This window comes from Anas acuta, chromosome 3 (genome assembly GCF_963932015.1).
Source record: "Anas acuta chromosome 3, bAnaAcu1.1, whole genome shotgun sequence".
Classification (NCBI taxonomy): domain Eukaryota; kingdom Metazoa; phylum Chordata; class Aves; order Anseriformes; family Anatidae; genus Anas; species Anas acuta.
The window spans coordinates 31,081,675-31,106,427 of NC_088981.1; the positions used below are offsets into that span (position 1 = coordinate 31,081,675).

Here is a 24,753-nt window from a genome sequence, read left to right on the forward strand (position 1 = left end):
CCAAAGTTATTCTGTTGGATGGAAAATTAATGTATATGAGGTATGGAATTCCATGACTCCTTTTTTAAAAAATCTATATAAATTAGCATGAAAATTTTCAGCAGACTTGGCTTTCATAGAATCATGGAAGTCCTACAGCAGCTTTGGTAAATGCCTCCATTGAGGAAATATTTCATATCCTCCAGTAGCTTGCTATTCCACCCATGAGAGCATTCATATGCTTTTGAACCTACGTTAAAGCTCAGCTAAGAAACCATTAAATGTTCAGATTAGTCCTCTACAGGAAAATCCTGCAAGGGGAAATGGAAATTCCATGATGTGCTCCTAGAAGAGTTTCCATTGTATTGTTCTTTTAGAGAGAAAAGAAGGGTTGTATTCCCGCAGAATGAGCAATGGTCTCAGTCCAAGTGACTCTTGTGGGTTTCATCAGGATCTAGGATCAAGCACACATGATGTCTGTGTCTTCAGATTTCATTTTGGGTACTCATTTCCCAAAGAACTCAAGGACTCCCTCACTAGTCCTATCAAGGACTCCCTCACTAGTTACTACTGCCCCTGAAGCAAAATTTGGGAGGTCATAGAAAAATATATGGTTTAAAAGTGGTCTGGGCAGTTAACGCCAACAAAGACGTTTTGCTTGTTGACCTGTGTCCCTGGGTTTTGTTTTCTTAATGGCAAATCCTCAGTGTCCAAAAATAGGAGGAATGTTCCTGAAAAGGAAATACTGTTTCCATCTATAGAAATCATCTTGGGGTTATGCTTTTCTGCTACTGGAAACTGCTTGGCCTGTTTAAGCCTACATTATGCTGCTGATCATTGTATCAATATGTATGTGTGCTCACCAAATAATTTTTGAGAGGAAAAAAGAGGCTTAAATATAAACTATACTTGTAGGAATAGTTTCTAGTCCAGGAATATGCCCTTTTTGGATCCTGAACAAATAGCAGGCCAAGTGTATAAGTTAGTCTTCCTCTCTCATATTTCTGCTTTTGCCTCCATGAACAGAAAACAAAGAAAGGACTTGCATAGGCCAAACAATAGCATTCTCCATCACATCCAATGAACAGGATAATCATGGGCACGTGGCAGAGCACTAGTAAGACTTGACAGAGCCAAAGTGACTTGGAATTTTTTATTGATTTGAAATCCTGATTTCAAATCATTCAAAAAGCATTTAGGATTTTCCTGAAAGGACCTTAATCACCTATATACATACAGAAGTCTAAACTGTATCTTGTTCCAAGTCACATGGGATGTAGGCTGTTCAATAGGATTATGACTTCTGAACATAGAACATAGGCACCTTAATTAACCAGGGCACTTTGGAAATTTTAGATAATATTTCACTGCTAGCATACCTTTTGCAGTCACTGAAAATGAATGAATTCATTTCCGTTAATGAATTTATGATTCAATTGCCTGTGATACAACCACAGTCTATGAATTCTCAGAGAAGACAGAAGTCTTGAGATCCAAATCCATTTGCATTAATGACAATATGATATTTTATTTAATTTTTTTTGTTAACTTAAAACCAAGTAAGAGCAATGTATATTGTCAGCAAAATGGTGACTCTGCAGTAAAAAAGCAGACCAAAAACAGACCACAACATATGGTTGCAATGCTGTTTCTTCTGCAAAGATTTATCATTGATAAGAGATCTATTGTTTCTCAAAGCTAGAGATGCTATTGCCAATTTTAACAGAACACAGTCTATTCTAGCATAATTAAATATGAATTAGCACTCACATTCCCTAACTTTTTTTTTTCTTCATAAACTTAAACTATAAACCAAAATTTTGTAAACTTTCAGGTACTGACTGAGACTGCTTCCAACTTGGATAATAAATTTCCTTTTTGACATACTTTGTTTTAAAATTAGTAAATTGCTTCCTCTTTCTTACCTGTTTTCCTTTTATATAGGGCAACTGGCTATATGAAGTATTTTTGGACGATGATTTCTCCAGTAAAGTATGTCTTTGAAATCCTTCCAGTTTCACAACATATAGTGTTTAACTTCATTATCCTTAAAATTAAACATTAAAATATTTTCCATGCACTGCTTTAGATTATTGTAGTACCAAGTTTGGAAGAAGGAATGAAAACATATTCAAACTTAAGTGTATGTCTTGAAATAAAATGAAACCCGACTCTTTTTTTAATTATTATTCAGACAATCTCAGTTTACTAAATGACATTTTAACATAATTTAATAATAATAATAATAATAAAAGATGGTGAGATATTTTGCTTAAAACCTGGCATTTGAGATGTCTAATCTAAGAGAATAACATCAACTCTGCTAATTTTGCTTGAGATCCAATAGTTTGGAGAATAGAATTCAGAATAAGGGATTTTGTAGAGCTATGGCAGTAGTATTTAATTTACAATATTTATAAGAAGATTCCTATTTTACTTTTCTGCTTTGGTAGTAATATTGAGAAAAATTGTTTTTATAAGAGGATCACCATGTCCTGCAAATCACTAAAGAGGACAGCATGCCTCTCAGTGCTTAGGAAATAGACAGCTGCTTTACAGTTTGGATTATCCAAAATGGGTCAGAAAGAAAAGAGAAGACTACTGCAGAGGAGTTCTGGCCTTCTGTAAGAGAAGAAAATAAAGAAACTGGATCACATTTATTAGCAAAACAGCAAGAAATCAGACTGCTATTTGTTAACCATGTCTGTGAGTAACTAGCAACAAATCTATTTACCATGAAAGACTATTTATCATGAAAGATTATCAGAATGCAAATTGTCTGAGGGAGGCAGGAATAGCTCTGGAGCATTATGAAATCCTCATTTATGCAGGGTCCCAACAATACCTGAAAGTACTTTAATGAAAGACTTTACCTGGATAATAGGAGTGTAACTCAATACAGCTTATTGTTTGTAGATACCCCCTTATATTTTCACCTTACATTTTGTAAAGTTTTGTTTACTATAGATCATTCAAAATGTATTTAGACTTCCTATAACAGCTTTAGTGCAAAGGAATTTACAATTGTTTCTTTCCTTCCCTGTGAAGGAGGGAAGGAAACAATGAAGTCATCAATAACATTCCGGGAGTATGTCACCAAAAATATACAGTTTGAGAATAAAAGATGTTCACCAGTCTGGTCTGAGTCTGTCAAGTAATTTTAGCAGAAATACTTTTAAAATATCAAGAAGCATCATTTAACATATATAAAATGAAGTGTTACACATATCAATGTCTATGTAACTTAAAAGTCAAAGAAAAGAAGGGCTAGGCTCTGTAGTTAGACCATTCAGATTAGAAATGTGAGACTCATATTCCACTTTAGCTTCTTGAGAAGTTTTGAACTGGTGTTACTAAGAGTTGCACTAACCTCTCACTATCCTCTAATATGCTATGGACTATATACTATCTTTAATTGCCAGTGTTCATTATGAATGGCCTATGCCTATTGAGGGAAAAAAAAAAAAAAAAAAAAAAAAAAAAAAAAGCAGAAGTGGTTGGTGGCTGGTAAAGACATGAAATAATGAAATACCTGGGCTCAAACTCTGTGGTCAAATACAAAATGGAACATCACCTGGAGACTGAGGGGCTGCCCGGAGCAATCAGTGACATGCTGTGGAAGCATTGCTCAGGGAGGGGGATAATGCAGGTTCATGTCTTGTTAGGTAGAGAAAGGATCTCCTCACCATTTCCCCTCCTTCCTGGGCTTTCTGATATGAGTATAAGTCTTGCCAGTAATGCCAGCAGGAATTTAATCCTACATTTCTCTGACTTTTATCAGTATGTGCCTGAAAACTGAAATACTTTGGAAATGGGAAACAGTTAACCTCAATACTTCCAAGACATTTCAGCTTTGAAGGCTCATAAGTAAGATTTCCCTAGTTTGGAAGAATTGAGTTCCATTTCATTTTCTGTGCTTTAATCTTGGTAATAAAAATATCCTAATAGCTTTATTGTCCACTTATTTTCTTTGACAGCTGGCCCAAAAAAATAAAAAATAAAACTCAGAATCTTTGCTCCAAACCAAGGTTCATTGTATAATGCAACAGAAATGAGTATTGCCCTTCAAAGAAAAACTCTTTCAGATTTTGTTGAATAATTTGGTATCTGTTTTCTGACTGAATTTCATAACAGTTGGTTGAATGTAGCTCTTCTGACTTGTCAGGAATCCATGTGATCATATAATGCATATTTGGGTACATGTAAATATGTTCAGCTTTCTCATCTGCATTTTTGTGACTGTGAAAAATTGTCTCAGTACCCTTTAGATTTCCAGCTGACATTTGCTGATGTAGGTTAATGGTCACTGAGGCACAATATTATCATTGCTGCCATACCTCCCATATCTTAGAAGAATGTTATTGTTGCATTTGCTGCAGTTTGCTATTGTATCAAAGGAGAAGACTTAAATTAAAAATGTCATCTGTTGAGCACAAATGCTTTTATTTCCATGAGTCTGGGTGATTTAATTATATAATCTATTACAAAATGTGCTTCATACCAAGAGCAACATTTGAGCAAATTATTTTAATTAATAGTAAATTTTAATGAATGTCATAAAATGTCTATTCTTCCCAGAGAGAATATGCTATCTGTCACTGATACCATACGGGTACATCCATCTTAAAAGAGGATTTGGCCTGTTCATCAACCACTTTCATCAACAGGCAACATCAATTCTCCATCTTTTTATGTGTTATTTTTTTGGTGGCAGAGGATGCCATATACCAGACTGCATTTTCAGTCTCTGTTCTGAGCTAGTGTATTTTCTTCCTTTGCTGCTACATATGTCCTTTGTGTATTACCTCAATTTCTCTACTAAAGTTACATTTATTTTATGAAAGCACAGTAAAATCCTTGTACTTTGCAAAGACTGCATTTAGAGTCTGGGCTAGGTTTCCATGTCTAGATGGAAAGTACAGCATCAAAAAAGTTCACTTAAATGCTTTTTTCGTTGCCTTCTGAAGCTAACAAAACTTGTGATCTGTCAAAATTGTAAAGGAAATTAATTTCAAAGATATGAAGGTGTGGGAGGAACTCTGCTGCCCTAGAGAATTTATCCTGTGGCTGTTAGTTAAAGCTCCTGAGACAGTCATAGCTGGTGTGGTAATGCACAAAGCCAGTGCTTCAAATAATTCCCCAAATCTTTGGGGGAACTTACATATAACATAGCAGAGTTAACTCGAGCAAGAAGTGAGCTCTCTGAAATGTCCAAACTACAGTACTATTTTGCATTTTTTTTTCCATGGGTTTAATATAAACTCAGTTTCTGTTTCATAGGACTGTGTGAACAGACATAGCTCAAGATCTATGAAACCTGTAAAAATCATGCACTTGCCTATCACAAACCCCTGCATAACTGTTGACCTTAAAAACAAAGAAACAAATGAGAGAGAGAGAAGTGGAGAAAGGAATTCAAGCCAAGACGCTAAAGAAGGTTGAGGAGGCTGCAGGGAGGATATTGAAGCATGCAAGTAGTGTCTTTGAGCTGCAAAGGCACTTTACAGACAGCTCCCCTAAATGTGCAAGTTTCCACTGCTTTAGACAGCATACTTCCCTGGGTCTTTGTGATATTTATTATTATTATTTGTCTGTATTTAGCAAGGCTTCTCTTAGACCACAGGGGAGTTCCCACTAACTAGAAAATTACCTGTAAGTGTTTTCCCCCAAAGATCCCAGTACCTGACAATTGAAACTAGGGACCAATGGTACCTTGAGGTATAAAGGTAACAAGGGTACAGAATCAGCAGGCACTAACTTCGCTGTTGCATCTTCTTGCTCACCTGATATAATGATGACCAGCACTCCTCTTCTCCTTTGCTGCCACTCCCTTTCATATTCAGTTAGATACAGCATTGACTATAATTTTATTTGAGGCACAAAGTAAATCCTATCATGCAGTTGTGACAGAAAATAGCTATTTGTTTTCTGAAATCCGGGATTTGTTAGCAGCCCAGAGAAATTATCTGTTTCATGTTTTAGCTGACGATTATTTTTCCTTGTATTTGCAGAGTTTTCAGTCTTTGATATTTGGGATACTTTAACAGTATAGCAGTGACTCTTGTAGATCATGAAGGAAAATCTGCAAATATGATTGGAAGATTCGGAAACAGCTGTTTGACTAACATTAACACTGGCTACTTCATTTGTTATTGTTGTTCTAACAATAGAAATAAAGAGAAAGGAAGTCTATACTCAGCACAGCTGTTGAAGAAGTAGAAAAAAACATCTAAATGGACTACCTAGGACTACCAGAGAATCTTGCTTCTGCCAGCCCTCTCTCAACATTATATTGACAGCTTCTGGTTTCCTTTAGGTTTCATCCAGCAGTAAAAATCATCAATAATCTGCTTTAGCTGACAGAAATTGCCAGTGCACTGTCAAACTTGAGCTCTGATCTGACTCATCTAAAATACATGCCACAACAAGCAATGGTAGCTATCTGTACTGTCCCCAGATTGTCAACAGAGCTCATTTTATGGCCCTGTTGTACCTTTTTATTGGCTGAACTGAGTCAAAGCTCTGAACTATAAAACATAGAAGAGGAAAGTGTTTCAGGAAACAGACAAATAAAATCGTATTTTGGAATGAATGGGAAGTTTTGCAAATGACAGAGTATCCAATTGCTCTGATTTGAACTCCAAACAATGATTTCAGATAGTATGGTAGCAATATAATCAATTTTTTCTACATCACAAATGAAGTGCTTTGCACTGAGGTCCCAGGTTATGAAATATTAACCTTGGCTGCTCTGAATGAAAACATTTCTCCACAGGCTTAAATACAAAGCCTAAGAAGTATCAGAGATCAAGTCAGCACAGCACCCCAATGAATATTCTCCCCAGCAGAAGGATTAAATAACTTAAACATTAATGAATGCAATTTAACGAACAACTGACAGGTTTAACCTTCAATACACGTCATGATAATTATAAGGATACAGTATTGATAGAAAAAGATACAACAGGAAAAGAACAAAGAAGAAATTAACCTCCTTTTAGTTCATTCAAATTATCATTAACTTGGATTGAAATGGGAGAAAACAGAAGATATTTATTAACCCTTCTATAATCCTCTCTTTATAGGATTTCTTAGTGTATGTCAGGAAAAGTCACCGAATTATTCTTATTAACTACTTATTTAAGACCAACCTGCCACACACCACATATGCATGTAGTGGAGGATGCTCCAGCTATCTAACCAAGACAGACAAAAAATAAATGTAAACAAAAATGGAGAAATACTGCTATGGTCATGTGGCAGAACAGCAGTTACAACCATAACCTGGTCTCTCCACCCAAGAGACCCAGGAGATCAGATGGACAGCCAGCCAACCATGTCTGTGGCATAGCAAGGGAAAGAAGGATCCATTAGAGCCTCTTCAGTCCTTTCTGAAGATGAAATGAATTCTGAGCAACCGGTATCTCTCAGTAAAAATAAGTTCAGGTCTAATAGTTTTTAGTACAATATTAATGCCTAAAGCTTAGTCTACATCTAAGACTTCCAAGTATTTTGACAATATTCTAAATGGTGACTCTTCCTAGGTAAACAGTCTTGTGTTCTATTTATTCTAAAAATGTAATTAATACTGTCATGGTTACTGTCTGGATAAATTAGCAATACATAAGTACAAAAATTCTGAGACTGGTTAGATTTAGAATGAAAGTAAGCAGTACAGTCTTGTACTTCTGTGACTAGAAAAAGCCAATTCTATGAGAAAGCCAGATGTGGATTTTTCCATTAAAAACATGTTCATCAGAAATCCGAAGTTAAACCAATACTGTTTTTGTCACTGTCAAGCTTTAAATCTCACTTATTAAAAATTGCATTGAAGTAGCAAAAAGACAAAGTACGGAATATAAACTAAGATGTGTATTTGAATTATTCATGGTGATGTGGAAAAAATAATTGATACAGAGAGAATAATAAATGTCCAAGGAGTATTCCTTTTGATAATTTTCACTTTTCTTTGCCTATTTTATAAAAAGGGGGAAAAAAAATCTAAATTACTTCAAGTCCTTTCCTGAACCAACACATTTTCTCTTTGTTGTATGTTTCTCTACGCAGCCAGAGATCTCTACTGAACCCAGAGATATCAGTGACAAATCTGCCCTGGCTTATCCATTAATACAAAGAAAAGCAAAACAAAAGAAAAAGACTTTCCTAATACCCTAGAAACTTGAAGAGATGATTTTCTACACTAGGAGGAAAAATACCAGCTTTCACTACTTCTAGCTGCTATCTAAAATACCCATGTACCTCATACCCTTTTATGACAAAAACAAAAACTCCAGTATTGAAGAGCTATTTAAGACAAACTCTTGCCATTTAGATACAGTTAGGAAAGGTCTACTGATATGTTTTGATATGTTTGCTAATGATAAGTATTAAGTAGATATACAACTCACTAGAGAATTTTCTACCAAATTACAGAGTTTTATAACTGCTTTGCAATGAGCTTGACAATACCCCAACAATGTATGTAACACTGGGGGGAGGAAGGGGTGGGTATTTAAAATTATTATCTGGAAGGTAAATATTTAACTCTGCCACAGAATTTACAATGATTGCTTTGTCCAAACTTTAAGAATGTACTTTAAAGCTGATCACCCATCAGCCAAGGTTGATCACCCATCACCACCAAACCATAGTGAGAGCCACCAGATAAACTTCTCAGTTATTTGTTGCACATTTTCCTTTCCAATTGAGCACTATGTGTATGCATGTACCACTGCCTTCATCTCAGAGAAGTTCCAGTTTGTGGCAGCCCCCGCCTGAAGAGGCTGGCTTTTCAGCAGGCGTTATAAAGATTCAGGCTGCCAGATCTGGAGGTCACTGGCCAGCATAACAATTGCAACAACTTCAACTAAAATGAAAAACTCAGCAGAGCTCAGGAAAAATATCTTTGTGAATTTATAGGGGGATGTGTTGATTAGTTGATACTGTACATTAGAAGCATACCTGACCATTATCAATGTTAGATAAATCACAGTGGGAGCTTCAAGCTGGGGGTTATACTCTTTTTCAATTTCTGTGGTGAATGGAAGTATAAACGTTGTGAAGTACTACAGCTCATTATTCATAGCACTGTAGATAGTATGAAGAAGAAAGGAATGCATAAGCCTTTTTTATTCTTAATCTCTTAATTTTATTTCTTTAGATTCTCCAGATAAGGTGTTTTCTGATTCAACAGCAACAGTTACTAAGTACAGCTTTGAGTGTAGCTTTCAGTGTAGGACTGTGAAGGCCTTTCTTTCTTACAACAAATTGAAAATATCAAGGATATTATGGTAAAAATTGTAGCAAATAACCAGCTGGACTTGAAATACTGCATACTGCATAATTGTCATTTTTTTAGCTTCAGCTACAGAACTGAAAATACATTCTATTAAAAATAATAATAATGGTTGTGCCTTAAAATCATTATATTGAGAATGAAGACCTATAGAAATTCAAGAATTAAGGAAGAGTGCATCTGTATATTTTTGTATTCATTTTAATAGGTTCTCTATAAAACACCAGATTAAATTAAAAACTGATATGATTCCAATTTCATGACTTAAGCTGAATCAAGGAATACCCTTTCTTGTATGAAAGAAAATGAAAATGCTGTGAGTTAAGAGATAGGAAAATGTTATTAAGAAAGGAATTCACTGGGGGGGTTGATCTGCAAAAGCCTATGTTGGATGACCAAAGAAAGGAAGGTGGCTCAAGGTGCTTTTGCCCTTTCTTGAAATAAAAAATGATTCAGAAGGTGTAGGAAGGACCTGAAGTTTGATTACATCCTGCTTCCAGTTGTTCTCTCAACTCTCTCTCTCAAGTATGTCAGGGGAACTGTGAACAATTGTCCTCTTTCTGCTCACCTGTTTGTCTTTTTGAGACAGCATCAGTGAGGAACTATTAATAACAGTGGTTTTACCCTACCAAAATGTACTACACAGTGTAGGAGGACAACAGGACTGGAGCAGTACTCTAGTCTCAGCCTCATCAAGAGATCCATCTGAACGCTGAGAATAACAGTTATAAAACTCAAGTCAAGATGGTGACAATGCTACACCTTCTGATGATGGATTGTAGCTAAAACAGCATGTGAAAAGGCTGAACATGCCTTGTACCATATTCCCAGGTGTTAGCTGTTTGCTGTTTAGAAATTTAGCAATAAAAAATCACCTCTAGAGCCAGATTAACTGCCTTGTAAAAAATACCTTTTGCTGCTAGTCTGCATTGCTTGAAGTGGTGAGCAGATAAAGCATAACAAGTCTTTCTCCTTATAAGTAAGAATTTCTCCTTAATAAGAGAATTCTAACAGCTTCACTGCCATGAAAGAATAGGAGCCCAATAGCAGAGTTTCTCATCATAAAGATTGTCTTGTGAGATTTGATCAGCCCTTTTCTCAAATTAGTTACCCAAACTCTGTTAGTTTTTTCTGAAGAAAAAAAATATCTTTATAATAAAAATGCAAAAAGGTAAAAATGTGTCAGTCAAAGAAGCACTCAAGAGAACACAATAATTATATGAAACTTTAGAAAGTACTTTTGATAAACTCACCATCATCAGCTAAAGTATGCTAAAATCTGTCTATTCAACCTAGAGCCCAGTTAAGCTGGGGGGCAGGTTACAAAAGGCTGAAATGAGCTGTGAAGAAGAGAGTAGTTATTTCTTTCACAAAAACCCATAAGTAAAGGTTTTCCTAGAATGGGAGATGTGCTTCAGCTGAAAAGCAATGATGACCTGAAGATTTCATGGGAGGACAACCCTTTTACCTTAAAGGGGGTGATTTAGGCTGTTGACATTAATCTCCTGTTAGCAAAGACCAAAGGTCTGGAGAATAATACTGATGATGTCATGTGTCTTATTGCTAGGAAGTGAGAGAACTGAAAATGTCTAGGAAACTGCCAATATCTGACAAGTTCCTACTGATGGTAGGAGGCTGTTCCACATAGTTATATCCATCCCATCTTTTCCCTGGACTGAGAAAACTTCACTGTCCAGCTCCTCTCTATTGGTCCGTTCAAATCAAACCAGCCTCCTTTTTTCTTACTGCTAAGGCTTCTCTGCTGTTCAGGGCTTGTTTCCTTGCACCACTATTTTCTCAATATTATCTGAAATGATGAGTTTGTGAGGCAGAAATGCTTTGAGAGGCAGGAGATGCTGTGTTCCTTTTCTAACTATGTTGCTGCCCTTTTTATAAGCAAGTCATTTTACCTTCCGGCTTGTTTCCTTAACCCTACCTGTGTCCCTTATATTATGATTCCCAGTTCAAACTTGAGAAGGTGAATGATGTTCAAAACACTGGGCATGCATCAACATCCAATTGCTTCTTTCAAGCAACCTGGACCAGGAAATCTACTGAATATGTCTTCCTGCATACTGAAAGAAAGGGAATGTGATCTTGCATGATATTGAGCATCTTCTGATATAGGCTGAGTGCATTAACATTTGCTGAAGCCTACACAGAATTCAGACTGGCAAAGTCTCTCAGTCTAGTTAGCAATATAAAAGACAACTCACCATATTTCTAATAATTTAAAAAATAATGACAAAAACTAGAGAATAATTCTTGTTAATATATTGAAACCAGCCAAGGGAGGCTAACTATTATCACAACACAAACAAGGAAATACTGAAAGGAAACAAGGATGGAAGGAGTAAGGTCTAGTTGATCTTGAAATAATATCTTTACCCAGTTTTTGTCCAAAGATGTTATAAAAAATAATGCAGACCAAACAATTTGTATAAATGCTGATTTATACTAATCTTTTTCTCTCACTGTAAGCACACCACAGTAACTCTAGACATATGGGCTTTGCAAATGGTATCCAAGCTGTGCGTAGTTCTAACCGATCTGTTAAGAAGCTGAACAATTAGACTCACTATTTGCTATCCATGAAGAGAAATAAAGAAGTTCAGACAATTTACAGAAATACTGTTTTAATTTGGGAAAATGTCTCTGTTTTATTCTTATAAGCAATGCTAGTTTCCTAGGATGGACAAATTAGGAAAATCTGATTTTGTCAACACACGTGGTAGATATCAGAAGCCAAACTTCTTAATTTGTTATACATAAAGTTGTAATAACGAGAAGAGCCTTTGACTTTGTCCTAAACATTTTTGCTAACCCACATCATCATCCAAAGAAACCGAGAAGGTGATTAGAGACACGCATAGAAGCAAGTCAGTAGGGATTGGTGGTTTTATGGCCAGTTACATTTATCAGCATTAAAATCTAGAAAGTGTTAGGAAAAACACTGGAAATACTCTGTGATTTCTTGGAGTGCAAGCTTTATCCGGCTTTAATAAAGACATCAAAAATAGTTTTAATTTGCTAAATACGTAAAGGGCCAGGTTGAGATTGTCTTAATAACCGCAGGCTTACATGAGTTCAGACAGTCAGAACGTAGCCAGAATATGAAACGCTGCCTGAAAGAGTTATAGAAAATAATGTCAGGAAACTCGCAGGGCTTTATATGGCCCCCTTGCCATACAGCAGGATCAGCTAGAGTTGCCTCCCAATTAACTGCTGATGACTTCTCTGGGTTATGGATTAAGCATGTTGCAAGAGCAGAGGGACCTGGATGGAGCATACCCACTGGGGTAGGGCTGGCTCAGGGGCCCCTGCCTCTCCAGCCAGCTGTGTCACCAACCTACTCTATTCTCCGTTATGTTCTCATTGTGTGTTCCCACTTGCATACATTTTGCCTATGGGTACTTTTTTTTTTTTTTTTTCAGGATACTCTTGATAATCAAGAGCTGACTAGGCCCACACATATAAATGTATTGATGAAGTAAAATTTCTCTAACACAGAAGGTATATATTTGTAGATGTTTTATAGATATAATCCTCTTAGGAAAAGAGAAATGTGAGATTGTCATTAATTGTGTTATTAAAGAACATTTTAAAGTTGTTCCTGGAAAAAAAATAATCAACTTATACAGTGGTCTCTGAATAAGGCTGTAATTCATTCATAATTTGACATTTTTGCCTTGTAGCATTTGTCTTAAGCAAAACAAAAGACAAGCCATTTTGTCCCTGTTTGAATTGGTTATAGATGCCAGGTCAAATTTTGAAGAGTTTGAAGCTCAGTCAAGTTTTTATGAATTTGAGCAGAAATAAAGAGTATTACAGCTGGGGCCTGACTTACCTTGATAAGCAGCTACCCATCAGCTTAGTCCTGCTAACTTTAGCCTCTCATGCTTTTCCTTCAATAGCTCAAAACCATGTTTGAGAAAAAATACCTCGCCTAGAACTCTGTGAAGATAATTTCCTTTGGACATATTGAGCTGGGGAATTAGCTATGATAGCTTCTAGATACATCAAGTGTATCCCTTATGCTATCTGATTTTATCTATTTTATATTGTAGATATCGATACCAAGCAGATTGCAGTGAAATAAACACAGAATTTTCAGTTTTATATTTTAACATTTAAAATCTTATCAGTTATCAGTATGCAGCATTATGAAAATGGATGTAGATGATGATCTAATCCACCTACCTTTCTGGTGGCCAGATTTTCGGTAACAAAAATGTACATATTTTCTAGACTGACATACCCATTTAAAATACTTCTACTTTTATTTCATAAACTGACAGCAAATTGTCTTCCTGTGCTAACTGTGCTTATTTGTTAAAAAGATTTTCTTCATGCTAAAGAAGCTAGAACCAACATGACCTTGAGGGTGATCAATTTAAATACAAAATTGCGTTTTTAGACGCAACAGTTATTTCTCCTGAAAGCCTCCTGGTAGCAAGCCTTAAACAGGTATTGACTTCCTAGTTCTTTAACCTTGCAATTTGTAAGATACATATTATAAAATGCTTAGATCCAAGCAAATCCTTAACTTGAATGTGTAATGATTTCAGTGGTTTAAGTGCAACGTGAAGAACTGCATCCACAGATGGCCAATCCTATTCATTTATAGCTTATTTGTTTGCCATTTTTATTAATTTATAGCTTCTGCTTGTTAAAAAACATGTAGAAATAAATTAGTCATGCAATTGCATTTTCAAATTCCTTACACAGTTGATTTTGGGTCCATTAAAAAAACAGGTCCTTTTACTTGTATGTTCCCTATGAGCAGTCCCAGATGTATTAGAAAAATCTGCAAACGCTTCTGTCTGTCAGTTATTCCGGACTTACATATTGAACCACTGAGCTGTCCCAAGCTAGGGATTCAAGTGAGAGGAAAGATTTATGGGACTGAAAAAAACAACAGAGACTACCTGGTGGGATATATATTTATTAGGAACTGGTTCAAAACAATTCTTAAAAAGATTGTTTCTATTAAAATGAATTCTCATATTCAGTTTTCCAATTTCACAGCATTTTCCATTTAAAGGTTTGGAAACACCTTGCAGCTACTACTAAAATAAGTCTATGATATCTCTGTGAAGAAGAGAGAAATTATTCTCATGTGGTTCAGACTGATTCAGCACTGCTTGTAATAGTGACAGGTTTCATCTTGATTCTTTTTTTTCTGCGAGTAGAGATTGCTCATGTGTATAACCTGTTTACGGAAAAGTTTATACCTAGAGACTGCTGCAAAGGAGACACAAGTGATCTTAACTGACTAAAGAATAAAGAGGAAATTTAATGTGCAACAAAGACACCATGAAGCACAGAAAAGAAACAAAATGTTTGCATAGAAAAAAAAAGTATAACCTTAGAATTAAAATCACTGTTATTACAGAATTCAAATATACATAAGGAATTATTGGTGTATATCAACTTACTGAAAACAAACTTTGGAATCAGAATGAAGACATTCTGATATTTTGTTTCTTGTTAAAAAAAAAAAAAAAAGTTTAATTTTTGGTACTATAGATATTATTTTTTCCTGTGTCAAGAAAATGCAATGTGTATTTCAGTTGTGCTAATTGTGACTATTAGACCTATCAGGAGGTTTATGCCAAACATCTATATTTCACACAGGGATATCCACCAGTAGTGAGAGGAGTGAGGGGCGGAGGAGTTAGTGAAGGAGGTAGTAGCTTTCTCATTAGCAGTGCCTGGTTTTGTAAAAGCTCCAATTACATGATGACCAAGGAAGCTCTACTGTTCCGCTCCTATTAGTGCTGCAACTTCATCCAGCCTAGATGTGGCTTCAATACAACACTAACATTACAGAAAAACAAGGCCAGGAAAATTTAGCTGCTACAGCCTGTTTATCAGAATGCTTTTCATCCTCCCACAGTTGAATTTTGCAGTATTTACTAAACTGTTTCTAGGGAAAATTAGGAGCTGGATCTCACTTCAGTAGCTGAATCTACTCACTCTTAAGTGATTTGGATCTTAGGATCTAAATCCCTTAGTAAATCAAGAGGCAGTAAATCAAGTCAATTTCCCTTTAAAAATCCTTCACTGTTTCTTGCTGGGGAAAACAGTGAAATTCACCTTCCCAGTAAAGTCATCAAATAGCAGATTTGCTGATTTCCAAGGAGTACCTCATTGTCCCTATGGACTCCTCTCAGGTTTGGGACAAGAGCCTTCTCTACCTTTCCTGCTGAAGCTGTGCCACTGTGCAATGAAATATTTAGTGGGGCCAGAAAAGGGAAATATGAGCATGTGCATGAGTAGTTTATGACTTGCACCAAAAGGACAAGGCCTGAGGAGACAAGAACCCTACACTTTATACTTGTAGCATAAATATTTCTGCATTTTGCTCCCTTACATGAAGCTATTATGGGGTAAACAGCCTATGACGCAGGGCTCTAATCTTGCTCACAGCTGAAGCCTCTCTCTGTTGGCACTCAGCTCAAAAGTTTGCTCTCTTTTTCTCAGGGCCCTACAACTTTCTTATCTGAGCTGTTCCTAGTTTTCCTCTTCATCTGGTTTTGTACTGCTTCTAGCACTTCTTTGTTCCCACACATGCAAAGACACAGTAGGTCCTATGAATTCTTTGTGCCTCGAGTGTAACACACATCAGTACAGTACAGGACTGGCAGGTCAGGCATGTCTGGGAAATATTGAACCTATTGCACACAGGTCCTGGAAAAATACCTACATGTTTTTCATAGACCAGTTGATTTTTCCACACAGAAGTATTAACATTCTGTAATCAGATCACTTTTCATCATTTGATAAACTAAGAACTTTGAATTCAATTCTTCATTAGGTATTGTATCGTACATCCTCTCCAGCACTGAAATCATTTTTGTAACTCCTGTCTGCACAGATTCAGATTTGTGAATAGTATTTAAAAAATATAGCCACAGGAAAAGTATGCCTCATTCTAAAACCAATCTCAGCAAAGCTACATACTGAAGGTATGTTTTTACATACTGCTCTTACCCAAATCACAGAGGATTTTTTTTTTATTTTTTTTTTGTGGAAACTTCTGGTGAATCAAAAGTACTCTGACCCCTGCAGGTACTTTGGGAGATTGATGTGAGTGTCCTGAGGCTGACAGACCAGAATTTGTGAAGAAACATTTTACAAAACTTCTTGCTCGGTGCATTGATATGCCCAGGAGTATCACCAGTTTGCCATAATGTTCAGAGCCTGAGTGCTTGGCTTGCTAATACGACCTCCAGTGCTCTCCTGTCTTACTGCTTTACAGAACACAGCAATGAACCGTGTTGTGGTTTGTTTCCTCTCAAATGGATTCGCTGGATTTGTTTATACCAAAACATGGGGCCTTTAATGAGATCACCTTATCATTTGCTTTCCAACTCTGTTTGAAAATATTGTATTGTATTAGTTCAAATGCTGATGCCTGGTAGATGGTTGCTTCTCATTGTCCATTACTTTTTGAGATATGTCAGCTAAATGGCCCTAATCCATGTAGTGCATGCTGTATGGGCGGCATTTCATCACAATAATGTTGTACTGAAAAACACAGAACAAGACAAGTGCCTTGCAAGCTACTGGGGTGAATTTAAACGTTTGTAGCTCTTGAAAAATAAACTTTTGAAACTTAGTTTAAATTCTGAATGGATCCGAATACAGTCAGCCATTCCGATATGATGAAGACGTCATTATTTTTATTAGAGAAAACGCTTTATTTTTCACCGTCGGGTTACACAGCTGCACTGTTTCCATTAGAAATGGGCCTGTGATGGCGATGAGGAACCTTTGCTACAAAGAGACACTTCAGCTGGAATGCATGAGGGCGATTTACAGGGCTTTTTCGCAGCAAAAAAAGATACACGGTTGCTGACAAAGCTTTACTGTAGCGCTCCTGTTGCTGGCAGCAAGTTGCCTTTTACCTTGCCCCCACGGAGCAGATCTCCCGTGGACACCACAAGTGGCCCTTTCTCAGAAAGCGGGCGTTTGGGGGAACCGTGCAAGCCTCCTGAATCACCTAGGTTAAGTTTCCAGAGCCTCCCTCCTACAATCTCCCTCATCGCTGGCACCCGTGCGGGCAACCGACGGCTCCCCGGGCTCGGCGCTGCGCAGCTGCCCTCGCCCCACCTGCCGAGCGAGCCGCTTCGTCCCCTCCATCCCCACAGCTCCGGGACTCTCTGGCGGCGGAGCAAGCCTCCCGCACAGCCCTCAGGGCCCCCGGGCCGCCGCGGAGAGCCTGCCCTTCCCTCCCGGAGCCGCCGGCGGGGCTGCGGCGGAGGCAGCCTCTGGGCAGCAGCAGCGGCGGCGGCTCCCTGCGTGCGGCGGGGCACGGAGCGCCGCCGCCTGCCGGCCCTGCGGGGGCGCCGCCGGCCGCGGGGAGCCCGGGACGCGGCCGCCGTGCGAGGGGCGGCGGGGAGCGGCCCGCAGAGCCCCGGCGCTGACGGAACGGGAAGGGAAGGGACGGGGCAGTGCGCGGGGGGCTCCCCGTCCCGCACCCCTCACTTGGGGGAGGAGGAGGAGGAAGGGGGGGGGGGGCGCGGGGCCCCTCTCCGCCCACGGGGTCCCCCCGGGGTCCTGCCCGCCCGCCTCGCCCCGCTCGGAGTCCCGGGCGGGGGAGGGGAAGGGAGGGGAGGGGCGGGACGGGGGGAGGCGGCGGCCGCCGTGGGGCCCAGGCTGCTGCCGCCGCCCGCCTCGGCTGCGTCGCTCCCCGGCCCCGGGAGCTGGGGGGAGAGGAGGAGGAGGAGGAGGAGGAGGAGGAGGAGGAGGAGGAGGAGGAGGAGGAGGAGGAGGGCGGGGCCCGCCGGGGAGCTAGCCAATAGGAAGGCGCGGAGGGGCACCGGGGGCGGGGAGAGGGCGATCACCGCCCAATGGGGGAAGGGCAGAGGGCGCACTCGGAGCGGGGCGAGTCGCAGGCAGGAGGCGAGTCGGGGCTCGGGCTGCGAGCGGGGTGCAGCGCGGCGCAGCGCAGCGCAACACCGGCAGCAGCACCACCACCACCACCACCAGCAGCAGCGCCCAGGGGCTCGCGGGCGCCCGCCGCTCACCGGCCTTAGACGGGACCGCCGGGGCCGGGAGCCGCGGGACGGCCGGACCGACGGACGCCGCTTCCCGAAGGGGGCAGCGGGCGGAGCCGCCGCCGCCCGGCGCAGAAGTTTGGCTGAAGCGGCCGCCGCCGAGCGAGGAAACTTTGCTCGGGGGGCCGCAGGCGGGGGCGGCGGGAAGGAGCCGCGGCACGCTCGGGTCCGCCGCCCGGCGCGGGGGCTCCGGCGGGGCTCCCCCCGGCGCCGGGATGTACCTGGCAGCGGTCTCGGCGGGGAGGAGGCGCCCGGGCGGAGACGGCGGAGGTGGCGGCGGCTGGCACCTGGCGGCGGCGGGGTGGCTGCTGCTGCTGGCGCTGCTGCTGGGCGAGTCGGGGACGCGGGCGCTCGTCTGCCTGCCCTGCGACGAGTCCAAGTGCGAGGAGCCCAAGAGCTGCCCCGGCAGCATCGTGCTGGGCATCTGCGGCTGCTGCTTCATGTGCGCCCGGCAGCGCAACGAGAGCTGCGGGGGCGTCTACGGGCTGCACGGCGCCTGCGACCGGGGGCTGCGCTGTGTCATCCGCCCGCCGCTCAACGGCGACTCCATCACCGAGTACGAAGTGGGCGTCTGCGAAGGTGAGAGGCGGACGGAGACCCCCTTCCCCAGCCCTCCTCCCTCCGCTCTCCGGCTCCTCCGAGACCCCGACCCCCGGCGGCGGGACCCGAGGCGGGGCCGCCTCGCTCCGCCCGGGGTCGCCCCGCTCGGCTCCTGCCCCGCTCCTGCTTTGCTTTGCTTTGCTCTGCCCGCCTGCCGCCGCCAGTGCGGCTTTCGGGCCCTTCTGCCCGGCAGACTGCTGAAAAGTTTTTTTACCCTTTAGTTTAGTAGCTTAAGCTAACGCCGAGCGCTCCCAGTTTTATCCCCTCCTTAGTAGCTCGCTGGCTCCTCGGTAGCTTGCGTCAAGCCGGCCAGCTACTGATCCCCTGCTCGGGTTGCTCGATAAGAGAGGACCTGGCAGCGGCTTGCCAGATTGAGATCAGGGGAGGTCAGTGCTGCACGCATGATGTCTGTTCCGGATTCCTCCTCTGTAAGGAAACACAAAGGCTGATCATCTGTTGTGAAGTTTTCCTTCCTGTTCCTGTCACTTAATATCTGCCCGCCCGCACACGCTGGGTGCACGATAAGGCAGGCTGGCTTTTCCCTGCTCCCACAGCAAGAAGGATCCCTAGGGCCCGGCTCTTCCCCACGTCTCCCCGGCTGCTCTCCCTCTGCTTGCGAGGTGATGAGCGAGCACGGAGCGCGAGAGAAGTTTGTTCACACCCCCTCTTCAAATTGTGCGTCTATTGGAGTACTTAAAATTTCTTCTCTGCTATTTTACAAAAGGCCAAGGAGAAGTCTTTCAGTCTCCCTTGTTTTGCCCTGTCCCTCCAGCTCTCTCTTTCCCCAAGTCGAGGGAAAACATGGCGCTGTAAAGAGATTACAAATAACCAGTAGTTTGGGATATGTATAAATGTATGTGAGACTTAGAGTGCAAGCTTCGACAATTCTGGAAAATAAGAGCAAGGCTTGCTCCTCTCGGCGGGTAGAGGGCAGTAGAAAGTCCAGAAAGCTGTTGAGACAGCATCTGTCCAAAAACTTGCATTTAAAATGATATACTGTTTTGAGAGAACTAAAACTGATCCTTTTTAGTGGTCATCTGACCTTTATTCTGGTACAGGTTATTATCTGAAGCTCCGTTCACCTTGCTAACAAGTGAATTGTATCAAGCCAGGGTATCCTATCTGTAGCTGTTGCTTGGATAGGGCCGGCTTCAGGGTTAAAAGCTCCGTTAAAGAATTAAAAATGGCTCTGAACTGCTTTGAAGACCTTCGTTGAGTCTGTGAGGCTGATTGTGCATGTTGCTGTAGACTTTTTTTTTCGATGTGTTGGTAAAGTTATATTTAAATGAAAAGTTCAGGTATATAGAGAAAAGGTTCTTCAAAAAACCTACCTTGTTTTGGATGAATTTCTCTTTTCACATGTTTTTAGGCAAAAGACTGTCTTAAATGGGTTGTATTTTTTTTTTCCCCTACCTTGGTTAAAGGAAATAAAAGCCTACAGTCATTAAATGTCTCAATGTTCCAGCTCCCTTACTGTATCGCAGTACGGATGTCTCTGGCAGTTTAGGAGTATTTCATTCCTTTGAAGTGATGCAATCTGTACGTTGCTGTAGTTCAACTCGTAACACGTCCCATCTACTGTTGAAAATAGTATGAAGCATTTGTTGGCAAGACCGCGTTTCAATTAGTGTTGTGGTTAGAAACTAGTTCCAGCTGTCCCTATAGGAATAGTCGGGGAGATAACTTATCTATTTAATTTTCATTCTCGTAAATGAAAAGCAACTGAGCTGAACTGTCAGCTTAATAAATAGTACTGGAATACCTATTAGTGAATTGTCAGGAAACTGCCTCTTTCCAAGCAACAAAAACAACTGTGTTGTTCTTTATGGCATGTATTTTGTATGAGGCTTGACAGCGAGGGGAGGACTTAATATACTACCTCCCTTCACTGAAATAAGGTTGACTATCTCTGTGTTTTTAATTGCTGTGACCAATTGACAGTTGTGCAGTTTATATGCACATGTGAAACAGAATGAGATGGTGGTATGTGATGTATCAATAATACTAAGCAGTGTTTTTCCTTTATCTCTTAAAAAAACAAAGACTGCTTTTCTCTTAATCCTGTCTTTTGGGAGTGTAAGCCCTATGCTACCTACCCCAGTTTAGGGAGGAAGAAATGAAAGTGATTTGCGGAACTGTGTGAGTAGAAACTGATGGGTTTTACTCTCCTTCCCGTCTCTAGCCTTCTATTTCAATGCAATTTTTTACACTGAAATGACCCCTACTGGCTACAGTTATAAGTATTATTTTTTCTTAATTTTTAATCTTGGGTGTGATGCTCTAGCTTAGTTTAGCATATCAATGCATATTTCGCTACAGAAAACTCAAAGCTGTAATTACACCAGGTAAAAAATATTTGCATGTTAATTTGGTATTAGTATGAAATATGGCGAGTGCATTAACATTCTTAAGTGAGCTGTGTGATGCCTGATGGAGAAATTTCCATGGAACCTGTCACTGATGGCCACTGTTTCTCAAACTAGAAGTAATTGATCTTTTTTTTTTTTTTTTTTTTTTTTTTTTTTTTTTTTTTTTTAAATCATCACTTACTGATGAAATCTGTTACTATTTCTAGGTTCTTTTCTTCACCCATCTAAAGCCTGAAGAAATTCCCTAGTCACCTTCCCATGTTAACTGTTCAGGCCTTCATGCGGTTCTAAGGCTTAATTTGTGGCATTATTGTGATGTCTACAGATGCCCTTCCTGCACTTATTTTACACTTCTGTAGTTGTATTCTTGGTAAAGTTTTCTTAGGTCAGTTTTTCCAGGCACAGCTGCGTACTTCTTCTGAAAGCAACCTTGAGAGACTTTGAACACCTCCAGCCTCTTTTGACTTTGCAGGGGAGCTGTTGGATTGGATCGATGAGGTGTCGAGAGCATAGAGCCAGCTAAGAGCCAAATGCTCTAAGTGTTGAGAAGCTGTGTGCTCAAAGCAGGGACCACTCTTGCTGTCTGCCTTTGGGGGTGGACCTGGAGCCACCTCCTAATTAGCCGAGAGTTCCCTGGGAGGGCCTTGGCCTTGGCTTCAGCAGTTGTCTGGCTGTGCAGAGCTCCTTCTTTCTGGGGAATAAGAAAGCTTTGGGAAATCTCTGATGTAGGAGTTTGGTTTTGAAGGCATTTCTTGTGATGACTCTTTTCTCATCTAAGTTTTGACACTTCCACAATTCCTGGTGCTCTTGGAAGAAGAGGCCTTGATTGCTTTGCTAAGCTGCTCAAAGGCATAACAGCAGCATATGAAATAACACTGAAAATGAGCTGGAATTACTTTATTTTTAACTGTGTAATAAAAGCATGGCTTAAGTTTTTATGATACACTTGAAATGAGAAGTTAACAAAACTGCTAGTTTTACTGTGGTCTTACGTTCCCTTTAAGACCATACTTCCATACGAGCTAGCCCCTAGGTATCCGTTGTAAAACATATTTGCTCCAGTAGCTTACTGATAGCATGGAGCAGAGAGGGCTTGTTTGTTTTATTTTGGGGGTGTGTGCAGTTACTGCTGTTTTCTTTTTGCTACTGTAGGCAATTTAAGGCTTGTCACAAATACTTGAGGCTTGGCTGCCTAGTGCATAGCTTCTGAGCAGGGGTTCAGAAGCCGCTGTCACTGATTTTAGGCAAGCATTGAGACATATGCAGGTTCTTCCCGTAGGAAGATGGTAGACGTTTTCCCTCCTGTGCCTTGTCCTGGTCTGTTTCACATATTTACAGCTCTTTGGGATCATTATTGTCCATTTGATCCCTTTCTGTGAGAAGAGGGAAGCTTTGGTGTCTTCTGCACCCCTCACATTTGAGCTTACACTGGACTACAGTTTCCTCCCCTAGAAACCTGTGATAGAGAATTTTATAGTTAATGAAAAGCTGATGAGAAGATACAGAGTCTTGAAAGGGTTTTTTCTTGTGTTGGTGGTTTTGTTTTATCCCAAAATGGGGAGAAGGGGAGCTAAGCTTCTTTTATTTGAGCATTAATTTCACAAATGCAAATGGAGTTCTGCCTCTGTTTTTGTCCAGTAAGAGTGGCTTGCTAATATTTGTCTAACACCAAGAGGGCTGTTACTTGTAACTTCTGTAGCTGGTACCCTTGGGAGAACCTTGTTTTCAGTCTTGTGCTCTGTATCTAATGGGGGCAGTGGACACATAGCCAGGAACATAGTACTCTGTTTCCATATGACTTCCATACAACATGCTTGGCTTCTTGTGGTGCAGTCCAGACCCCTAAACATCACCTGACTGTTTGCTTTGAGTACAAGTTACTGAAGTTTGGGTAATTTAGAAGCTGTATATGAGTACCCTGGTTGTCTATATACATTTGATTGAAACAGTGTTGCCCAGGTTTCTTAACTCTTTTTGTTGTTGTTTAACTTTGTTACACAGTGAATGGCTGGGGAAATACCCATATAGTCCTGGTGCTTGTGTGCCTGCAGACAACTTCTTCCACTAACTTCATGTCAAAACATATCTAATTGGGGACTTAAGTGGTGCACGGGATGATTGTTGGCATGAAGACAGCCAAAACACAAGTTTCAAAGGCTGTCAGTAACCCAGACTCTGGTTGGGGGGAGAATGACACTTAAATTATTCATGGTATTGAAGAAATCATAATAAAAATTATTGAACATATGTGGCTGGAATTAGTGGTATTTCTCTGATATCAGCTTCTGGTGTGCCAGTCTTAGCCATACTTAACAGTCCCCTCTCCTCAGTCCCCAGAAAACGCTTATGTGGGCACATGCTGACTTCTTGTATAAAGACTGGGTAACTTACAAGCTGTTTGTACTCTGGTTTGTGTCCATACTGAAATCTCAACATCAGTAAGAACACGTAATGCTGAGTGTGTCATGGAATTTGAATCAGATCAGGTGCTTTTTTGACTTGGAAATCATTTCCTCTCTGTTTCTGAGCATTGTTTCAATTTTAGGAATTGCTTGGTTTCTGTATTTCAACAAAAATGAAACGGAGAAGCCCAACTGATATATGGAAGGATATTGATACAGGAATTGGCAGACTTCTGCTGTTTTTTATCAGCACAGTTAGTTTAAAACTAGAAATCTTTCAGTGGATAGACTGAATGGCTAAATCTCTTAACTTCTGCTGGGAAGAATATTCTTTTTATTGTTTTTTGTTTGGTTGGTTGGTTTTTGCTTGTTTGTTTGAGATGAAATGGCTTCAAAAAAAAAAAAATTTAAAACATTTGACCCTACTTCAAGTATCCTTCAAGTATCCTCTGGTGATTAATGTTTTTTGTCCTTAGAAGATGGCTGTTTCTTCAGCTTCCCCCGAATCATTCTTCTTATAAATAAATAAATAAACTACCTTCAAATTCACTAGATAGTTTGGCCGGAGCTAGTAGAATGATTACTTGTAATTTCTGTAACCCCAGGCATGTTTGCTTCTTTAAGTACCCTGTAGCTGATGCAAGAACACTCTCATAATTTAACTTCTCACATAGAGTTTAGTCAACCAAAATGCCATTTGACTGACAGGCATATTTTGCAATAATTACTCCATTAATATGGTTCCAAAATGCCTGCCTCTTCCCATCCTTTCCTTGCCCGCCACCCCCTCCCTCCGCCAAGTATTCTTAATCTCCATGAATAAAGTTTATAGCATCTTGCAGGAAGGACCACATGTTTCTCTGTTTTAATGGATTAAATGCTTTGTAGAAATGACCTATTAAATGTCTCGTGACTTGCAAACTGCTTTCATTTGAGAATCCGTTTAATCCACAGAGAACATAAACATGGTAATGGTGAGTTCACAGTTTTGCCCGAGATGTCATGTGACAGCAATTGTACAGCCTGGCTGAATTACATTTTAA

General features: G+C 40.5%; 1 protein-coding gene across 3 annotated transcripts in view; it reads left to right on the plus strand.

Annotated features, from left to right (window-relative positions):
* Positions 1-18,167: 18,167 nt before the first annotated feature.
* The window catches only part of CRIM1 (cysteine rich transmembrane BMP regulator 1), a 180,295-nt gene continuing 173,709 nt past the window's right edge, over positions 18,168-24,753 (plus strand). For all 3 annotated transcript variants that reach the window (XM_068676419.1, XM_068676420.1, XM_068676421.1), the window contains exon 1: positions 18,168-18,918. In XM_068676419.1, the coding sequence (XP_068532520.1) occupies positions 18,555-18,918 (364 nt within the window). In that variant the 5' untranslated portion in view covers positions 18,168-18,554. The remainder of the gene's footprint in view (positions 18,919-24,753) is intronic.